Source organism: Prionailurus bengalensis, chromosome B4 (assembly GCF_016509475.1).
Source record: "Prionailurus bengalensis isolate Pbe53 chromosome B4, Fcat_Pben_1.1_paternal_pri, whole genome shotgun sequence".
NCBI lineage: Eukaryota > Metazoa > Chordata > Mammalia > Carnivora > Felidae > Prionailurus > Prionailurus bengalensis.
In genome coordinates this window covers 25258047-25279816 of record NC_057358.1, presented here as the reverse complement: position 1 = coordinate 25279816, position 21770 = coordinate 25258047, and the positions used below count along the sequence as shown (strand labels likewise).

The following is a 21770-nucleotide window of genomic DNA, read 5'->3' as shown; positions in this document are numbered from 1 at the left end:
AGAGGCACCCAAACTTTATACCACAACCAGAAACAACACCGATTCTTAAATATGAAACAGAAAGCTAATAACAATAGGAAAATTTAGAGCCCCATAACAGAAGTTGACTCCTTTTCTCCCCCTCCGAAGAGATGTTCCCATTTGGACGGGAAAAAAAGAGATCTGGGTAAATCTGTATTTATATTCCTTAGCTCCAAGTCTTGATTTAGCCTACTTCTTCTTATTCACTTCTTTCAACATTCTTAGACAAAACCCAGGATAGAATCTCTAGTTAATAACCCAAGGTGTGGCTGGGGTCAGAACTAGAATGTCTTCTGGAAACATTAAATGCTTTTATCCCCCCTTTTTGGAAGATAAAAAACTTCCGAAGTATGACTAGTGAAATGGAACCCAAGATACAGAAGCATAATATTTGAATACTGGGAAGACCTACAAATGAAAGGACCTAGAGGAATATACCAGTTTACTTGAAAATCAGAAAAACTATAAACTGTGTTTAAAGATACTATGTTGGGCGGGCGGTGGGGGGGGGGGTTACCTGGATGGCTCAGTTATGGGTAAGCATCCGACACTCTTGATTTTGGCTCAGATCATGATCTCATGATTTATGAGATCAAGCCCCGTGTTGGGCTCTGCACTGACAGCACAAAGCGCTTGGGATCCTCTCTATCCCCCGCCCCCCTCTGTCCCTCCCCCACTCATGCTCCCTCACTCTCTCATTCAAAATAAATAAAAAACATTAAAAAACATCTTTAAGGATATCATGGATATGAGGTAGGTCTGTGCCATCTCACAGACAGAAAAAGTAATGATATAAGGATTCGTTTATGAGCTATGGGGCCAGTCCCACACTTGTACAGAATCACATATACTTCTTGAGTATGAAAAGTACAATGAATCAAAATCAAGTTCAATGCCACTGCATTCAACTAGAAAGTCAACACCAAGTGTGCATCTGCAGATATGGCAACTACATACTCGAAATGAAAACACCTCCCCCCCTCCCCCCCCAGATTTCAATTTTGAGCAAAAGACTGTTCCCAGATTTAATTTCTTTTCTCAGGGCCAATTAAAAAGTTAAGGTCCCACATGTCCCCTGCCTTTGTATCTTTCCTAAACCAGGGATTTTCATTCAATCCTGAGAAGGCCAAAGAACTAAAAGACTACCCACTCTCCTACCTTAACTTTTAGGTCAAATGACTTACCTGGTTAGTTTATACCAATGGAACTTACTTAATAGAAGTAGTTCAGATTTTATAAAGTAAATAACAAAAGAATGATTTTTAAAAAATAAGGGAACTCCTTTAACCCTGCTGTGTTAAAACAAAAAGCTAGTAAACAGCCACACAAAAGGAACAGTGGTTAGGAGTATAGACATATAAAAAATGCCTTCACTGGAATCCAGCTCCATCACTGATTAAGCTATGTGATCTTTGGGGAGTTACCTAACATATCTAGGTTTCACTATCCTCATTTTTTAAATGGGCATAACAGGTGTACCAACCAATCTCTTAAGGTTGCTGCGAGGCTTAAGGAATTAATCCAGCACTAAGAACAGCACCTTGCACCAAGGAAGCTTTCAGTAAATGTTAACTATTACTCTCAACATAAATTAAATATTTATTTATTTGCTTAGATCTGTGTCAGCACTCCTAGAACCCCAAACACTGTATTCCAACTGTTCTAATTTGCACCATCTGCAAAAGGCACTTCTAAACTACTTCCAATGATGTGAAAATGAAGAACTGACAAAATCCTCAGCTATTTAAGTGTCCAATTTTAGATGCTATAACTACTTCACTTAGAAAATCTCCACCACTGGGGCGCTTAGGTGGCTCAGTCAGTTAAGCATTTGACTCTCGGTTTCAGCTCATGATCTCACAGCTCCTGAGATCAAGCCCTGCATCCGACTCTGCACTGACAGCACAGAGGCTGCTTAGGATTCTTTTTTTCTCCCTCTCCCTCTCTCTCTCTATGCGCCTCCCCACTCGCTCACTCTCAAAATAAATACTGGAAAAAAAGAAAAAGAAAGCCTCCACTATGAAACAATAAGCTTGCAACAAAATAGTAAAGTGAAAGCCATATGACAGAATAGAATCTGAGTCAGACTACATTCAGATGTTCCTCAGCCAATGAAAGTAACAGGGAGATGTAGAATACTTCCTTCGCAAATGCATCTAGGGAAAGCAGGCTATATTTATTTCAAAAACTACAAAAGTTTACAATATAATTCTATCAAACAAAATTAGTGTTTAAAAGTAAGTGACTCATATGTATCCAAATTTTGACCAAATCAACAGGACAATCCAATACACAAAAAGATTATTATATAGCTCAAAGAGCAAAAAGCACAAAGAAATAAATGTCTTGTCAATACAAACACTACATAAATACACAAATCTACAGCTGTAATGTGACACAAACAAATTATAAGTACGTGTTAGCTACCTTTCTCCAACAGTAAAGGAGTAAATGTTTTATACTTAGTAAATACATATATAACGTATAAAACCTTTAATCACATGTAATGTAGTCTAGGAAGTGTGAACCAAGTAGAATGTAAGATTCTCTTAAGTGAAGGTGTACATTTTAGAACCCAACTTGAAGTAAATCCACTATCACGAGTATTGCAGAAGTGACCCCCAAAAAGTATCACCTGCAACTCTATACAATTAGTATTTGTACCCAGAAATTAGTATCAGAAATCTTACTGAGGGGGTATCATGGTAACCTGCCTGAAAGGACAAATAACGTATTCAGGGGCATAAAACAGCAGATATCAATGTAAGTTAAATAACATACGAGTGAAAAAAAATATGCAATGTGTAATAGCAAGAGGTTAGAAAACTGTATACTGTGGAAAAGATTTATTAGTCTGGACAAGTTGGTTTTGATAAACTATTGGCTACTTGTTACAGTAAATTACCAAGATTTTCATTGCAACAGTATTTTCCCACACACATCAAAATCTGGAAGCAATATGTCTTTCTCAAATGGTCATTTAGTGTTCTTTTTTTCCCAACCCTCAACACACAGAAATAGGTTTTTGAATCAACTAGCCATTTAGGGGAGTCGTAAGATACAGATGTTCATAAACATTACACGAGCTACAATTGAGGTACCTGGACAAACACCATCAACGTTTATGGAAAAAGGTGTTGGTTTTAAAAGTGGTTAAGTACTACATGAGTTACATAAACACACTATCCTCATCCTTCTGAAACCAAAATGGGGGAAAACCTTATTGCCATTTTGCCAAACACCACATAACCAAAAATGATGCACAAAGAGTCAGAATCCAATGTACATATCACAGAATTAAAACTCCAGTTAAGCAACTGAGCTACTCATTGAAGAAAATGTAAAAGTAAGACCAAACTTCTTAACATATCAGTGCTATTTCAGAAGCATCATCAGAACAAACAGAGATTTAATTATAAATTGGCCTGGATTGCATCCTCTAAAGAGAATTTTGCTTAGTACTAAAAGAGAATCTGTCTGCAAACATCCTACAAAAGCTGTGGAATCATGCTCTTTGTTATTCCTGAAAGGAAATTTGCCAGGTTTGATGATACCTGAATATCTCCTAGTAGTTCTAGGAGTTCTACATACCAATTAATTCGGTAATTGATAGAGGAGTATTTATGCAAAGAGGAGACCAAAAGTAGACCTTGTATCAACATATACTAAATAGGTGGATTTTTTTTATCACATGATAAATGTAAATCATAAAATCAAATGTACTTATAAAAGTACACCTATTTTATGTTACATAAAAAACTGTAGACTGCAAACTGTGCATGCTTACCATAACATTTTACCTGGGAAAGCCGATGAGTGGGATTTCTTGCAAATATTTACTGCCATGATACAAAACAAATATGTGCAAACTGCAAGGTCCCTAAAATAGCAGTTAAAGAGTTTATATACAGAAAGATGTCACTATCTGATCAAATATGCAAGAGATGGGAGTTTCCCAGAGTTTATAACATAGAACAGTAACCACCACAGGCTCCGCCTCCAGGGCCTTCTTCCCTGTGTATCAGTTTGACTCCTTTATTCTGGTTCTCACTTTCCCACAGTCCAGGCGTCTGAATGATCTTTTCAACAAGTTCCTCAAAGGCACACTGTACACCATCACAGGTTTTTGCACTTGCCTCTGAAATCCGAGAAAAAAATGTCATAGTATATTCTTTTCTGGTCATATTCCTATGTTTTTCTGGGAAATTATTATGGCATATCAGCCGACAATATATAAAAAGACAAGTCATGAGCAATTTCTCCCCACAGGTTTAATATTCATGAATTTACCAACTCTCAAAGTTGAGCTATTTAAATTCTATCCATAACAACAGTAGTATATAAGCCCAAAATTTTGTGACAGAATTGCACATTGTAAAACCCTACTCATATATGATGCCAAAGTTCCTCCTTAATTTTTCAGTTAGCTCTTAAAATCAGCCCCAAAGCAGATATTATTCCCATTTCAGAATAAGGAAACTTAGTCTCCAAGTTGAACCATCCGGTTGTTCTGTGCCTGCAACCAAGCAGCTATTGGCGGTTGGATAAATGACATACAACCATGGACACCAGTCTCCTTTGACATTTATGCTCATGAAACTCATGTGCACATTTAGCCCTGCTCCTTAGCCTACCTTTCCCTAGTAATTACCTTTTTTACTGTCTGAGGGGACTCTCTTATTCCTTCATCATAAAACTCTTCTATTTCAGCTCATCACATAACTTTATGTTGACAAAAATAAAAACAACCTGACAGGAGCTACTGATCATCCCACTAAGGGACGAACGAGCCTGCTTGCATTTGCAGCCTTGGGCTCTGCCTTCAGTCTTGTTACACTGGATGAAATGCTGTGCTGCCATCTAGGAGCAACCCCCTTTCTAGCTCCTGGGATCCCATCCTTTCTCATTCAATGAAAAATCATGTACCCCCACTACTGATCACATCAGTCAGCTTAAAAGCCTACCAAAATTACTGTCCATCTTACTACTGACCAAGCAACCAACCACCCTGCCCTGCAGCCCACAGAGCCTTCCAGTAGCCACCCAGTTTCTCTACTCTATTTCAAAGCAAAATCGTCATCCAGAGTTACCTACGTAAGCTGTTACCACTTTCTTACCTCACAATTTTTTTCAAACTAGTCAACCCTTGAACAACACAAGTTTGAACTGTGCAGCTCCACTTGTACATGGATTTTGTTCTCTAAATACAGTATAGTACTGTAAAGGTATTTTCCCTTATGATTTTCTTAGCAACATTTTCTTTTCTCTAGCTTACTTTATTGTAAGAACATAGTGTGTAATACACATAACAAACTACGTGTTAACTGACTGTCGATCAGGAAGGCTTCATTCAGGTCAACAGCAGGCTATTAGCAGTTCACTTCAGGGGGAGTCAAAAGTTATATGCAGAGTTTCAACGGCGTGGGGGGTCGGCATCCCTAACCCCACAATGTTCAAGGGTCAACTGTACTCTATCTAGGCTTTTGTTCTCACCACTCCATTGAAACTTTTAAAAAATACCAACACTCTATCTTGTCAGATCGAATATCTTATCTTATTTGACATCTTGCTGCAGTTGATACACCTGGTCACTTTCTTCCTGTACTAAATACTTTGTCTGCTTTTGACTTTCAGGATGCTGAACACTCCTCCTCTCAAGGTTACATCATTCACAACCTGTTTGCTGACACTTCCTCTTTCTGCTGACCGCTAACTGCTGGGAGTACCCCAGGCTTCAATTTTCAGCCGTTTTCTATCCAGTTCTTCCTGTGATCACTACAATTCCATGACTTTATTATTTTTTAAGTTTTTAAGTTTATTTATTTTGAGAGAGAGAGGGAGAGAGCGCACAAGCAGGGGAGGGGCAGAGAGAAAGGGAGAGTGAATTCCCAAGCAGGTGGAGCCCAACGCAGGGCTCAAACTCACGAACTGTGAGATCATAACCTGAGCTGAATTCAAGAGTCGGATGCTTGGGGTGCCTGGGTGGCTCAGTCAGTTAAGCATCTGACTTAGGCTCAGGTCATGATCTCGCGGTTTGTGAGTTTGAGCCCCGCGTAGGGCTCTGCGCTGACAGCTCGGAGCCTGGAGCCTGCTTCGGATTCTGTGTCTCCTCTCTCTGCCCCTCCCCCACTTGTGCTCTGTCTCTATCAAAAATAAATAAACATTTTAAAAAAATCTAAATAAATAAATATAAATAAACAAAAGAGTCGGATGCTCAACCAACTCAGCCACCCAGGCACTCCAGTTCCATGACTTTAAACACCAGCTGAATGCCAATGACCAGCATGTCCACTAGTTATCTGAAAAACAGGCCATTCTTATACTATGCAGATTTCTTGATTCCCTACTCACTTTCCCAAACCTGTTCTTATCTCAGTCTTTCACACATGGTTAACGGCAGCACAATCCACCTATCTGCTCATGCCAAACACTCGACGTTATCCTTCATGGCTCTCTTTCCTTACCCTCCAGACCCAATCTATCTATCTATACAGCCTACCACCTTTACCATCAAAATATCCTCTGGATCTGCCAAATTTCCACGACCCACAACCGCTCCCATATTCAAAGTCAACAGCATTATTCATCTGGGCCATTGTAAGAGAATGATGAGCCTCTTGCTTCTGCTCCTCATGGAACATTTTCTATACAAACAAGCCTTTTTAAAGAATTATCAGATCACAGCACTACTCCCCTGCTTTTCACACTTGGAATAAAATCCACTTCCATACCATATCCTATGATGCCCAAATGACCTCTATCTCATCTCCCTTCCCCCAACATATACCATTCCTTCAGCCCACAAGCTTTCTTCCTGCCCCTTTACACACCTAAACTGGTTCCTACCTCAGGAAATATGTGCTATTGTCTCAGCCTGAGATGTTCTCCCTCTAGGTCTTCATATGATGGATTCTTGCTCAAATGGGACTATCTCAAAGTTTAACTTGCCCTAATTTCCTCCTACCCCCATCATACTTCCTCCCCTTAGAATGTTTTATTTCCATCATAGTGCTGCTTACTTATTTAAGTCTATTTCCTCTACTAGAATGTAAGCTTCATGAGGGCAGGGAGTTTGTCCATTTTGCTCGTTATATATGTGTTCAATAAATGTTTATTGAACTAATATATCAAAATGAAGGACACCCAGCAAGTAAGCACAAGAGGTAGTATTCAATTCCTTTCTAAATTTCCCCATTACCTTCCATTTATACCACCCTGCTTCTATCTATATACGATGTTCTTCGTTTCCATTTCCTAATTCCTAAAAGGTTCTAACACAGTGGAATAGCTACATCAGTAATTCTTAAAGCTGCCTTCACACAGAATCAACTAGGGTGTCTATAAACATCTTCCAGGCCCAGTTTCAGACATGTGACAAGGCCCAGGAAACCTAAAATGTTAAAACCTCCACAGTGATATAGCCAGTCCACTTTTCCAAACAGGCGGTCAACAAACTTTTTGTCGTAAGTATTTTAGGCTTTGAATGCCATATGGTTTCTGTTGTAACTATTAAACCCTGCCTTGAAGCATGAATGCAGCGAAAGACAGCATGTAGATAACTGGGTAGGTATGGCTGTGTTCCAATACAAATGGTGGGGCCAGAGTTGGCCCATGTTGTAGTTTGTCAACCCCCATTCTACCAAGCTTCTCAAATATCAATTGCATACAAATCACATGAAGATCTTGTTAAAATGCAGTCTCTGATACAGAAAAGCTGGGCTGGGCCTGAAATGAAGCATTTCTAACAAATTTCCAGGTGGTGCCACTGCCACCAACACAAGCACCAGCAAGGTACAACCATGGCACTGGGCACCTGGCTTTACCGAATGCTATTATACCCGGAGACAACTGATCTGTGTCCTACACGACTTTACATAATGTGATCCTATCTTTTATACAGAAGGAAAAAAGAAACTGGCTCTGTAGTTAGATTTTATAGCACAAGAAAATACTGAACTAAGTACATACATTTTACAGTCATAAAGAGAAAAAATGTAGCAGAAACATCATTTTAAAATTCCTCATTAATAATGAAAGGATAAATGTTCATACACCTACCTATAAATAACATGGAATGCTTTCGGGCAAATTTTAGGCCTTCATTTCTATCGACTTCACGATTTTCCTAAAATATAAATGCAAAGATTAAGACAAGCTACTAAAATGTAGTCAAAATGCCAACTGTCTGACTTCTTACCTTATCAATTTTATTTCCAACTAGCATGTTTACTATGTCATTTCTCGTGCAGTAAGTTTCCAATTCATTCAACCAATTATCCAATTTAACAAAGGTGTCTCTTCTTGTGACATCATAAACTGAAATAAAAAGGCTCACTCATTAAATAAGCATTTAAAATAAGAAGCAATGACATTACATTTCTGATATGTGACTAAGAGCAATGTTATTATATAAGCAAGTCTGTTTTTAAGTCTTCAATTCTTAACCATCAGATAGTACCAACTAACTCAGATGGAAGAAACAAGTGTATTAAACAACAATAATACATATACATACACACACTTCGATTTTATTAACACACACTGAGAGAAATGAAATTGTATCCTGTGCTGTAACTGAAAATTAATTTCAGCAAAACAACAGCTGTTCCCATTCATAACAATAGAAGATGTTTATCCAAAAAACAAAAAGCATTTTAGATTCAAATCTGTGGCAAAATACCACAACATTTTATATGACTTTAAACATCTATGACCCTGTTAATTTATTTATCACAAGGAACAGAATTTGCAATTTTGAAAAAATTTCTAAAGTTAATAGATAGGATTATTTGTTTCCCTGTTATCACTTTCATTTTACATCACACTGCATTATAATATATAAAGAGCTTATTAATTTAAAGTATCTTCTAAACTTAAAGATGCTGAACCAAAATAAGAGTTGCTGTTAAATTAACCAAATAAAATAAAATAAAATAAAATAAAATAAAATAAAATAAAATAAAATAAAACAAAAACCTCACAAGCTATGTTCTCCCTAAAACTGATCAATATTTATTTTAAAAAGTTTCCCAGGATTATCAATAACAAGTACTTTTTAAGACTTTTTAAAAATTCTGTGTGATTATGAATCAACAGTGACAAGTGATTTGTGATATTTTTTAGGACTAATAAAACAGACTCCACCAAGAAACTAGCCATCTTCTTTTATAAACTACAGCATATGTCAACACAATGCGGACTGAAGATCAGTTTCTGGTGACAATCTTAAGACAGACCAATTACATGTGGATTAATCCTCAATTATGTCCACATCAACATGTGCTTTAAAACCAAATAGTCTGATCTTTATTTTTTAATTGCTAGACAAAGGACTGAAAAGAAATTCTGAAAGTTTAAATATTCATTAATATTAAATGAAGCTAACATGACTTCAAGTTACATAAAGGTACCCCGAACCTGAAGAAAAATAAAAACTTGCTGACCCTCACAGACAAGGAAAATCAGAAACTGCAATAATAAAATAACAATAGTATCTTAAAGTAAAGCCTTACCTAATATAACACCTTGTGCACCTCTGTAATAGCTGGGAGTTAATGTTCTGAACCTCTCTTGACCAGCAGTATCCTAAAAGTGACAATCAGTCATTATTAAATAAAACAAAATATAATAGATCTTCAATGTATTAAGAGTAGAAAGTCAAACAGCATTATTAAAAATAATATCTATGCACAAGCTCATGTAAAACTTGAAATTTAAAGATGTATTCTTACTGACAATTGTTACATACAATAAAACTAATAAATACTGACTCATCTCTAGAAAAAAAATGCATCTAAGGAAAGAGGTTCTTTTTAAAGATTTTTATCACACATGAGGGGCACCTGGGTTGACTCAGTCGGTTAAACATCTGACTTCAGCTCAGGTCATGATCTCATGGTCTGTGAGTTCAAGTCCCATGCCAGGCTCTGTGTCGACAGCTCAGAGCCTGGAGCCTGCTTCAGATTCTGTGTCTCCCTTTCTCTCTGCCCCTCCCCCACTCACACTGTCTCTCTTTCTCTCAAAAATAAAAACATTAAAAAATTTAAAAAAAAAGATTTTTATCATATATGAAACACATTTCATTGAAAGCCATGGTTCTCTCCACTCGAGATGCACAATGAAATTTCCTGGGAAATCAAAAATACTGATGCCTGGGTCCAATCCCCAATGGTTCCGATTTAATTGGTCTAAAGTAAGACTGAAGTTTTTAAAATCTTCCCAAGTGATTCTAACATAGAATCAATTAAAAGAGAATTACAGGAGTGTCTTATTTTAGGTAAGCAAATTTTAGGTTGGACTTTTCAAGTGTTTTCTATTTATCTTCTTTTAGGAAAATGTATAAAACCAAGCCACTTGTTATCACATGTTTCTGACACATCTCAGGGGTGATAAACAAGATGTACACTAGCTAGGAAGTTTAAGTTTCATGAGGAAGGAGACCTCGTCTGCTTAATCACCAGTTTAACCCCCATGCCTAGAGCAATTCTTGCCACAGGATTGTTGCTCAACTTTTGTTGAAAGAAAAAAAACCAAAAAACTAACAAGTCTGTACTTCTGGGCCTGGTTCCTTCCGTCTTTTTTCTACCACCTTGGACTGTGGCTTCAAGGTACCTAAGATTTTTCAAAACAGCAGTTGACAAATGGCTCCCTCAGCCTACCACCTGTTTATTACATAAAGTTTTACTGGAACACAGCCAGGCCCATTTGCTTGCGCATTGCCACATGCCTGCTTTAGGATTAGACTAAATATTTACTATCTGGCCTTTAAGAAAAAGTTTCCAGTCTGCTAATATAAAATAACCTGAAGAAAAGTGAAGACATATATCAAACATCACCTTAGCTGCCAGCCCCATGGCTGTAAATTGGAGCTTAGCTATGGGGCAAGCAGAAGCTCCTTCAGATATAAAACATGTTAATAACCTCTAAGAGGTTTATAAGATTGGAGAGGAATTTTAAACCAGCAATGACAGGCACCAGCAATTACCTACTTTCTTTGCCTGGTCAAAATACAGACTGCTTTAAGACAAGAGCAATAGCTAGAGAGTATATGAGTAATTTTAGCCCCAGAAGAGAAACTTAAGATGAAAATAACTTTCAAAGTAAACCACTTTACATTTCCATTACTCTTCCCTTCCTCCAGATGAGCTTCCGTAAACGTACACTGTCCTTACTTCCAGATTCTTACCACTACAGAAACTGCCCCTAACCCTGCCATGTTGAAGTGAAAAAGATAACAAAATTAAACTTTCTAAACAGATAAATTTGAGATAAAAATGATCTCTCTTTACAAAAACTCCCTTTCCTCCTAAGTTTCTTACAAAACCTCTGATATTTAAAGTTATTCAATCTGCAGACTGAGTCAACTTTTCAAAAACAATAATATAAACAGTTAACAAATAATAAAAATAATAATAATACATAATAAAAAATTATAACACAAAGATTAAAGTGAAGTGCACTTGCTATCTAAAGCAGATTATAATTTGGATAATCTGACATAGGTTAGGGCAAGGACCATGCAAGAAATATTTTAGTCTCAAGACTTTTTGTTATAAGAGAAAAATTCTGTTTGCATAATGAAACCGTATGCATGCTGCAATAAATTAATTTCCAGAACTAGCAGAAAGCGTTTGACTATGAATTTTGCCCCCTTGGTCCTCACTGAGATCAAGTTCAATAACTGCCTTGATGAAACACAACATAAAAATCACAACTGCAATTCTAGTTAAAATAAAATCCTAGAGAAAAAAAAAAAAAAAAGTTTTGATGTTAAAATACTGCACAACTTAATACACAAATATTTAAGTTAGTCCAGCTGTTTAGAGTCTTAATTTTTTTAGATTCACTTATAAAGATGTTTAAGTAGGTATGATAATTTGGGCAAAACCCCTGTGCCATAGTATGGGATCAGGAGTTATAATAACTATAAAATGTATACGTTTAAATAGTCAAAAGTTAAGATTTTTGCTTGTGTTTGTTTTCAAGACAGGAATCTGCAATAACTGTAATGACATCTCTGTAAGATAAGAAAAGCAGACCTTATTATCTGTGGTTTTCTTCTCTGATGTGAGAGGAGAGATTATTAAAGATAGAAATGGATAAAGGGTTAGGGAGGATCTGGAAAGGCCAAGTATTAGAATATGGGAGTGGCAGCGAGAGCAGCATATAAAGAAAAATAGCATCAGAGGTGCCAAGTAGGCCATGATGTGTGTGCAGCACTTTCAGGAGCAATGAGGACAGGGCTATACTTGATTATTCTATTTGACTGATCTTGAGAGGGCCATCCAAATGGGAGGGGAACTGATTTTATGCATATAAATAAAACCACAGAAGAATTAGAGCAAACAATGGATTCATGTATTTCTTTTAATGAGTGAGAAGGCCTTCCTAAATACGACACGACACCCAGATTCATGAAGAAAAATAACTGGTCTGACCATATAAGTTCTAACACCTTGGTCTGGCAAGAACATCTCTCCCCTCATCATCCACACCGCCCCCACACACTCATCCTAAACAAGATTTGAAGGTAAACGACAAACTGGAAACAAATATTTGTAGCATATTTTTTCTGAACAGAAAGAAGCCAGCATTTTTTTTTAAATTTTTTTTAATGTTTATTTATTTTTGACAAAGAGTGACAGAGCATGAGTGGGGGAGGGGCAGAGAGAGAGAGGCAGACACAGAATCCAAAGCAGGCTCCAGGCTCCGAGCTGTCAGCGCAGAGCCCCTCACAGTCCTTGAACCCATGAACGGCGAGATCATGACCGGAGCCCAATCAGATGCCCAACTGACTGAGCCACCCAGGCGCCCTGAAGCCAGCATTTTTAATTAAACTGTTCAATATATTTCACTATGGCCTAGTCCAACATATGCCAAATTGTTTTCTGTTAGACATTACTATTCTGATTGATATCAGGGAGAGGGGCAAATAGGCTACCAATCGTGTAAAGTACTGTATGTTAGAAAAAAATTAACAAGAAAACATGAGATACACACAGTTAGTTGTTATTTAGGATAAAACTTGTGTTAGAAATAATATGCCATTCAGAGAATGCCAGGAAGATGAATCAGATGATACAATGCATGAAAATTTGTTGTTTCGATCTGTAGTTGATGTCCATTTACTATTTAATCACCATGCTGAAGTACATCTCATGTGATGACTGCTGACCAGTTCTAATATTATCACATGTAATAAAAATGGTTTCTATATTTAATTAGAGTATATGTGGGAATCAGATACACAAGAGTATATTTTTATAAATTATATGTATAATATATTTAGTATATTAAATATGTATTAGCAATCATTTAGATAGAAATAGGTAGGTAGGTAAATACATAGGTAGGTAGTAGGTGGATAGGAGGAGGGAAAAGACAGGCAGACAGACATAGACACTGAGCATCTTGGATGTTTTTGACAGTTAATGCTACTTTATTCGGTCAGCACTACCACAAAAAGGTCTAGTTAGGAAAGCAATATGTATCAGAATGTTTGGATTCAAGGGCAGATAAAAAGAAGCCAGTAAGTAAAGAAAGACTGGGAATCAATATTAAAAAATAAATCCAAAGTTGGCAAGCTCAGTTTTTATAAATATTTATACTAACAAACATGAAAAAATTATGTTTTCCTAAGTATCACTTCATCCCTTTCTCCCAAATAATTGCCTCAGTGTTAGCTGAGTCTATATTGTCTTCTTAAAACTTTAAAGAAACAGATTCAATAACAATAATTCTCTCTGGCAGACAAGATGATTTTTCTATACTTTATTCTGCTTTTAAATGTTAAGGGATTATATACTTTAAAAATTTAAGTAAAACAAGTATCTATCTCATATCCAATTATAAGCCATACTATTTATTGTTTATCCCTTAATCAATATCAAATTTCCCAAAAGATATTTAATATCAATTGTTCATTTACCTCTAGAACTCTACACACATCAATTTCTGCTTCTTTAAAAAGTAGAAGTTGAATACTTATATTAAATACATTTTTAAAACTCCTACCCAAAAAAATAAATAAATAAATAAATAAATAAATAAATAAATAAATAAATAAATAAATCTCTTACCCAAATTGCAAGTTTGGCCTTATTTCCATCCACTGAAATTGTTTTCACCTTAAAGTCAACACCTTGAAAAAAATGAAAATACTAGTAAGAATCTCAGTAAAATAATACTTTTAAAATCAACTACCAAGAAAACCAGAAAGCTGAAAATTCTAATTCTTAGAGTCATGGATGTGAAAATTTAAAAAAAAGTATCACTCAAGTTCAGCAGCTTAGGATTTAATCAGGATAAATGAAAACCAAATGCTAAATGCTTGCAGAATTCAAACACTCACCTATTTGTACTTGCTTGAAAAAAATTAAAAGTTTAATGAAAAAATAAAATTCAATGCAGTATGGTGATTAACAATGCACAATAAAAGCCAAGTCCTGGAATCCATGGTACTAATGTAGAGAAGACTACTGGGCTGATTCTGGATCAGGGCAATTTTCTAAGGGGCTCCAAAAGCATCTACACTGCATTATCAAGAGCCAATCCCCTAACTCAGATTCTGACTGCAGGCATCTTGGTAAAAATATAATAAAAAGTCCCCTATTCCTTGTCTTATGAATTCTTTGTTTTGTTTTTATCCAAAAAAACAGTATTCATTCTATATGACTTTATCGATGATCACTTGCTACTGCATAATTGCAAAAAGAGAGTTTACACACAAAAACATCTGGGCCCAATCTGCTAAGAAACTTCCTAAGTCAAAGAGGAGTACTCAAAGTGCTATGAAAATCTTCTGTAAGTACTAATTTATGTAAAGAGAAGAGCTCCATAAGAAGACACATAAGGTTTTACCATAGCAGCCGCCCCCCCAAACCCTCCCCCTTTCCAGGAAAAGGAGTTGACACATGCCATCTGGCTTAAATGAACAGTAACTGCCCACATGTCTTTAAAGAGTATCAAAATTAACGTGCAGTCTACCCCACTGGCCAGAGGGAAAGCATTAGCTCAAGAAGCTTGGAAAGAAACTTTCAAAAGATCGTATTAGCTTGTCACAATTAATTCAGAACAGCACAACTAAGATGAACAGCACCCTCATTCATATACTACTTCCTAGAATACCTTTCACCAATATGGAGACATATTAGTAATTCCTGGATGATTTCTGGTGATCCACTACAAACACAAATTAGATAATAAAAATACACTTCAAAATGTGCACTACACCAGCTCTTTCTGTATACCAAAGATTAAAAAAAAAAAAAAAAAAAAAAGTTTGGTGTTTTGGGCTCGGGTGATAAAGTTGCTGATAAAGCCAAACCTAGAATCATGGGCAATTAAAGGACAGTGACAATTACAGCCCAAGGAAAAACCGAAGTGTGAAGTTTCTTTGCAGTTAAACAAACAAAAAAATCTCATATTAAAAAATCTTGTATTCACCATGTTTCTAGGTAAAGAAGTATTATACTATGCCATTTATGAAAAAATATATAAAATTATTTCCATTTTATTCATATTGCTTTAAAAACAAAACCTGAGAAAACTCAAATGAGGGAAATGGCTCTGACTTGGTGCAGGTACTAAAATAAAGGCCACTGGTAGACATTACAGAGAGACAACCTGTCATATATATTCTACAGCTAAATTCTCACAGTTTTTCAGAGAATAAAGAACGTTTTTCTCCCCTAATTACTCCAGACAACATGTTCAAGGGCAGACTGGCCTTTTTGCTAGCTACTGGCTAATTAATCTACCCAAGAAAAGAAACTCGCTGTTGCAGAATGTTTGTTTACCTTCCCTTTCCCAATCTCCTCTTTCTCTTTTACAGTTTCCTGTTTTTCGTGTTAACTGACAATCTAATGACAGTCTCTGTCATACGTATAATTTATGTGTTAATAAAAGTCTCAAAGTTACTTTTCTGAGATATTAAATGTGAAAGTCACAGATAACATCCTTAGGAAACAATGCCCATACAGGTAGCCTGAAAGGGTACCTCATCTGGACCCAGACCCTTCAAGTCCCCATTTCATCCTTCCTTGGTTCCTCTGCGGAATCTCATACTCAGATACTGAGCTCTTTAGCTTTCATATGCTCAAACTGCTTGCTTCTTCACCAAGTCTGGTGGTTCTGTTTTACAAATGGCTCTTAATTTGCTTTTACTGGTGGCCATAGTGAGAATCTTTTTAATAAATTTGATTTTGCCAGCTTCTTACTAGATTTGATTAAACTATCTTTTCAACTTCCTCATGTGGATGACAAAAAGCTGATACCAAAAGCAGAATGTCTAGGCAAAAAACACTCCTGTGTTTCTCCTCTACTCTATTACAACAATGAACATGTCTATGACCAGATATTGTGAGGGTTTTTCCTACAAGTAATTCTCTGACTCTGCAGGGACATCAATGTCCTACAATTCAATTCAGTCTGATAGCATCAGATCCCACAGGGTAAGGGCTAACTATAAGTCCTTATAAGTCTTTTAAGTCCTATAAGCCTGCTGCTTCCATTTCAGATGCCATCCCAAATCCAGGTTGTTACCTGTGCTTCCAACTATCTGGCTATAAATCAAAGGTTCCCACAATCCCATAATCCCCTCCCTTGAGTGGATTAATCTGTGGCTCACAGAACTCAGGAAAACAGTTTAGTTACTAGACTGTCGTTTTATTATAAAAGGATATAACCCACATGGAAGAGATGGAGAGAGGAGTAAGGCAAAATAAGGGGGAGTAGCACAAAGCTCCCATGCCCTCTCTAAGTGTGCCATCTTCCCAGAACTCCCATGTGTTTGCCAAAACAAAATTCTCATTAGCATTTTTAGGAAGGCTTTATTATTATTTATTTATTATTCAGTATTGCTTTTCAGTGACAATAAAATCTCCAGTCCCCTCTTCCCTCCCCTCAGGTAGGGAAGAACACAGTAGGACTGAAAATCCCAACTCCCTCTCCAGGCAACCAGCCTCCACACTTAAAGGCTTTCCAGAAGTCACAGTATTAACATAAACTCAGCTGTGCTTGCAAGGGGCTTCTTAAAGAAAAACCAAAGACTGCTCCAATCAGTTAAGAAAATCAAAGAGTTTTAAAAGCTCTGTGCCAGGAACCAAATATATATTTCTTACTATAAATCATAATATTCACAGAAGAACTACCATTTTGGCTTTTTTCTTGTTGTTCATTTGGGCTTGCATTTTTAATTAAATACTTAATTCAGTTTTTTTTAAGGTAATCTTTTTTTTTAGGCACACCTCTGTTATCAATGGAATCACCTGACTTGTCAAAAGGAGAAAAAGCAATCAACAGAAACTGACTCAGAAGCAACAAAGTTGTTAGAATTAGCAAACAGGAAACTAAAAACTATTTTAACTGTATAGCACATGTTGAAAAAGTTAAGTAGACATGAGAGATTAAAAAGACCCAAATCGGGGTGCCTGGGTGGCTCAGTCAGTTAAGCTGTTCTCACGGTTTTTGAGTTGGAGCCCTGTATCAGGCTCTCTGCTGTCAGCACAGAGCCCACTTCAGATCCTCTGTCCCTCTCTCTCTGTGCCCCTCCCCTGCCCATACAATCTCTCTCTCCTTTTCTCAAAAATAAACATTAGAAAAATAAATAAATAAAAGTAAAATAAAAAGTCTCAAATCAAACATCTAGAGATGAAATGACAATGTCTGAGATGTAAAATACATGGGATAGATTAACAAAAATTCAACATTGTAGAAGAAAACATAAGTGAATATGAAGACACAGCAACAGAAACTATCCAAAAGGATACACAGAGAGAAGACAATTCAAAGAAAATGAGAAGGCATCGGTGATCCGTGAGATAATTTCAATAAGCAGGCAACTATAGTAGACAAGAAAGTAGAAAGTCAAAAGACAGATCTGAAAAAATAATGGTCCTATATATTTCACAATTAATAAAAAGAATAAACCCACAGATCAAAAAAGCTCAATGAACCCCAAGCACAGAAACATGAAGAAAACTATACTAAGGGACATCATAACAAACTGCTCAAAGGGAAATAGGAAGCATTTCAAATGAACATTTTGAGTGAAAAGAAAAACATACATCAAAATTTTGTGGGATGTCATTAAAGCAACACTTACAGGAAAACTTATTAGCACTAAATCACTATATGAGAAAAGAAAAAATTATTTTACATGAGTGACCTCAGCTTCCAAATTAAGGCAATTTAAAAAGCAAATAAAATAGAAAATAAACACAAGAGTGGAAATAGTAAAGTTCAAATCACAAAACTGATAAAATCAAACCTGCAAAACAATTTTTTCTTAAAAAATCAATGAAACAAGGGGCACCTGGGTGGCTCAGTAGGTTAAGCATCCAACTTTGGCTCAAGTCATGAACTCACAGTTTGTCAGTTCAAGCTCCTTGTGGGGCTCTGTGCTGACACCTGGGAGCCTGGAGCCTGCTTCAGATTCTGTGTCTCCCTCTCTCTCTGCCCCTCCCCTGCTCACAATCTCTCTCTCTCTCTCTCTCTCTCAAAAATAAAGATTAAAAAAAATTTATTTTTAAATCAATGAAACCAAAAGTTGGTTTTATAAGGAAAAATCAATAAATATAAATTCTAGGCCAAAGTAATCAGGAGAAACAAAGACAAAAATTACCATTAAAAAGAATGACATCACATGACTATAGATTGTACAGAGGTTAATAGGATACTGAGGGAATGTTATAAACAAGTTCATGCCAATAAACCTGACAATACAGATGAGATGTCAATTTCCTTGAAAGATTAAAACTACCAGAACTGACTCAAAAAGAAATAGATCATAACAAAATACCTAAAAATATCACTACAAAAAATTAACTAAACCCAAAAGAAGACAGTGCTGGAGGAAATAAAGGGCAAAAACTCTATATAAAGACACACAGTAGTAAATCCTTCCTTATCGGTAATTATGTTAAAGGAAGAGATTATCAAAATTTATATATATAAATACTAGCTAAATACACAAATAAATATATTTAAAAGATCCAACTATATGCTGTCTACAAGAAACTCACTTTCAAGCTGGAGACACATTTAAGGTGAAAGTAAAAGGACAGAAAATGATATTCCATGCAAACAGTAACCAAGAAAGGAGTAGCTTTAATAATATTAGACAAAATAGAATTTAAGTCAAAAACTATTACAAAAGACAGGGGCGCCTGGGTGGCGCAGTCGGTTGAGCGTCCGACTTCAGCCAGGTCACGATCTCGCGGTCCGTGGGTTCGAGCCCCGCGTCAGGCTCTGGGCTGATGCCTCAGAGCCTGGAGCCTGTTTCCGATTCTGTGTCTCCCTCTCTCTCTGCCCCTCCCCCGTTCATGCTGTCTCTCTCTGTCCCAAAAATAAATAAACGTTGAAAAAAAAATTTAAAAAAAAAAACCAAAACTATTACAAAAGACAAAGGACAAAATATATTGATAAAAAGGTCAACTCATCAAGAAGATGTAACAATTATAAACATATGCACCAAAGAAAAGATCCCAATATATATAAAGCAAACATTCACATAATTGAAGGAAGAAATACAGCATTAGTTGGAGGGTTGTTTGTTTTTTTTTTTTTTTTACTATTTTAATGTGATTTATTTTGGAAAGAGAGACAGAGCATGAGTGGGGGAAGGTCAGAGAGAGGGGGAGACAAAGAAGCTGAAGGAGGCTCCAGGCTCCGAGCTGTCAGCACAAAGCCCGACACAGGACTCGAACCCACAAACTGCCAAGATCATGACCTGAGCCAACGTCGGATGCTTAACTGACTGAGCCACTCAGGCACCCCTACTTGGAGATTTTAATACACCACTTTCAATAATGGATACAACAATCAGATAGATGACCAATCAGAAATAGAGCATTTGAATGACAATACAAACCAGTAAGAACCAATAGAACATTCTACTCAACAACATGAGAAGAAACAGTTTTGGGGGCACCTGGTTCAGTCGGTTACGAGTCTGATTCTTGATTTCAACTCAGGTCATGATCTCACGGTTTGTCAGATCAAACCCCACATCGGGCCCTCTGCAGAACCTGCTCAGGATTCTCTGTCTCCTCTCTCTGTCCCTCCCCCATTCTCATCTCTCTCTCTGTCTCAAAATAAATAAACATAAAAAAATAAAAAATAAAAGAATAAATAGCTTTCTCAAGTGCACATGAAACACTGTCCAGGACAGACTATATGTTGTCTACAAGTATTATTAATACATTGTAAAGACTAAAATCATATGAAGTATTCTCATCACAATGGAATAAAACTAGAAATTAGTAACAGAAAGAAAACTAGAAAGTTCACACACATGTGCAAATTAAATTACACCCTTTAAACAACAACCAAAAGGTCAAAGAAGAAATCAAAAGGGAAATTAGAGCATACTTTCATACAAATGAAAACACAATATACCAAAACTTATGACATGTATCAAAAGTAGTGCTAAGAGGGAAATTTATAGCTATAATACATACATTATAAGAAAATAATTATCTCAAATCAATAACCTAATTTTATACCTTGAAGAACTAGAAAAGAAGAGCAAACTACACAAAGAAGGAATTAATGAAGATCAGAACCAAGATAAAGGATATGGGGAATTGACACAATAGACAAAATCAATGACCAAGGGTTGGTTTTTTTAAAAGATCAACAAAATGGACAAGCTTTTAATTAGACAAAGAAAAAACAAAAGATTCCAATTACAAAACTCAGATATGAAAGTGGGGACATTACTAATTTTACAGAAAAAAAAAAGGCTATTAAGAGAATACTATGGACAATTATATACAACCTAGGTGAAATGAACAAATTCCTGAAAACACACAATTGACAAAACTGACTTTAAAGAAAATCTGAAGAGACCCATAACTAATAGAGATAGAATCAGTAATCAAAAACCTCCCAACAACAACAACAAAAAAGGCCAGGACCAGATGGCTTCACTGATAAATTCCACCAAATATTTAAAGAGTTAACACCAATCCTCCTCACTTTTCCAAAAACTGAAAAGAACCCTTCCAAACTCATTCCATAAGGCTAGCATTATTCTGATACCAAAGTCAGAGAAAGATGCCACAAGTGAAGAAAACTACAGACCAGTATCCCAGAGGAATATTGATGCAAAAATCCTCAACACAATACTAGCAAACTTAATTCAGCAGCCTATTCAAAGCATTACACACCATGATAAAGTGAGTTTATTTCTATAATACAAGATTGGTAGAATACAAGCAAATCAAATTAGTATATCCCATTATAGAATGAAGGGGGGAAAAACACATGATTATCTCAATTCATGACGAAAACGGATTTTTACAAAACTCAACATCCTTTTATGATAAAAGCACTCAACAAACTAGAAACAGAAAAAAATTTCCCTAACATGCTAGAGGCTATATAAACTCATAGCTGGGGTGCCTGGGTGGCTCAATCAATTAAGTGTCTAACTTCAGCTCAGGTCATGATCTTGAGGTTTGTGTTTGAGCCCCTCATCAGGCTCTGTGCTGATTGTGCAGAGTATGCTTGAGATATATTCATATTCTCTCTCTCTCTCTTTCTTTCCGCCCTCTCCTCCCTCCCGCCCTACTTGTGCACTCTCTCTTTCTCCAAATAAATAAACTTAAAAAACAAAAAAACAAAAAACCTCACAGCTAACATTATACTCACTGGTGAAGGACTGACAGCTTTTCCCCTCAGATCAGAACAACACAAGGACATCTACCCCCAACACTTCTATTATACACAGTTTTGGAAATCCTAGT

General features: G+C 36.4%; 1 protein-coding gene across 1 annotated transcript in view; it reads right to left on the bottom strand.

Annotated features, from left to right (window-relative positions):
* Nucleotides 1-2176: 2176 nt before the first annotated feature.
* Nucleotides 2177-21770, bottom strand: part of RAB18 (RAB18, member RAS oncogene family) — a 37194-nt gene continuing 17600 nt past the window's right edge. The window contains exons 3-7 of the mRNA XM_043564027.1: nt 14100-14161; nt 9534-9606; nt 8219-8337; nt 8080-8146; nt 2177-4159 (exon numbers count right to left, since the gene is read on the bottom strand). Coding sequence (XP_043419962.1) covers nt 3984-4159; nt 8080-8146; nt 8219-8337; nt 9534-9606; nt 14100-14161 — 497 coding nt within the window. The 3' untranslated portion in view covers nt 2177-3983. The remainder of the gene's footprint in view (nt 4160-8079; nt 8147-8218; nt 8338-9533; nt 9607-14099; nt 14162-21770) is intronic.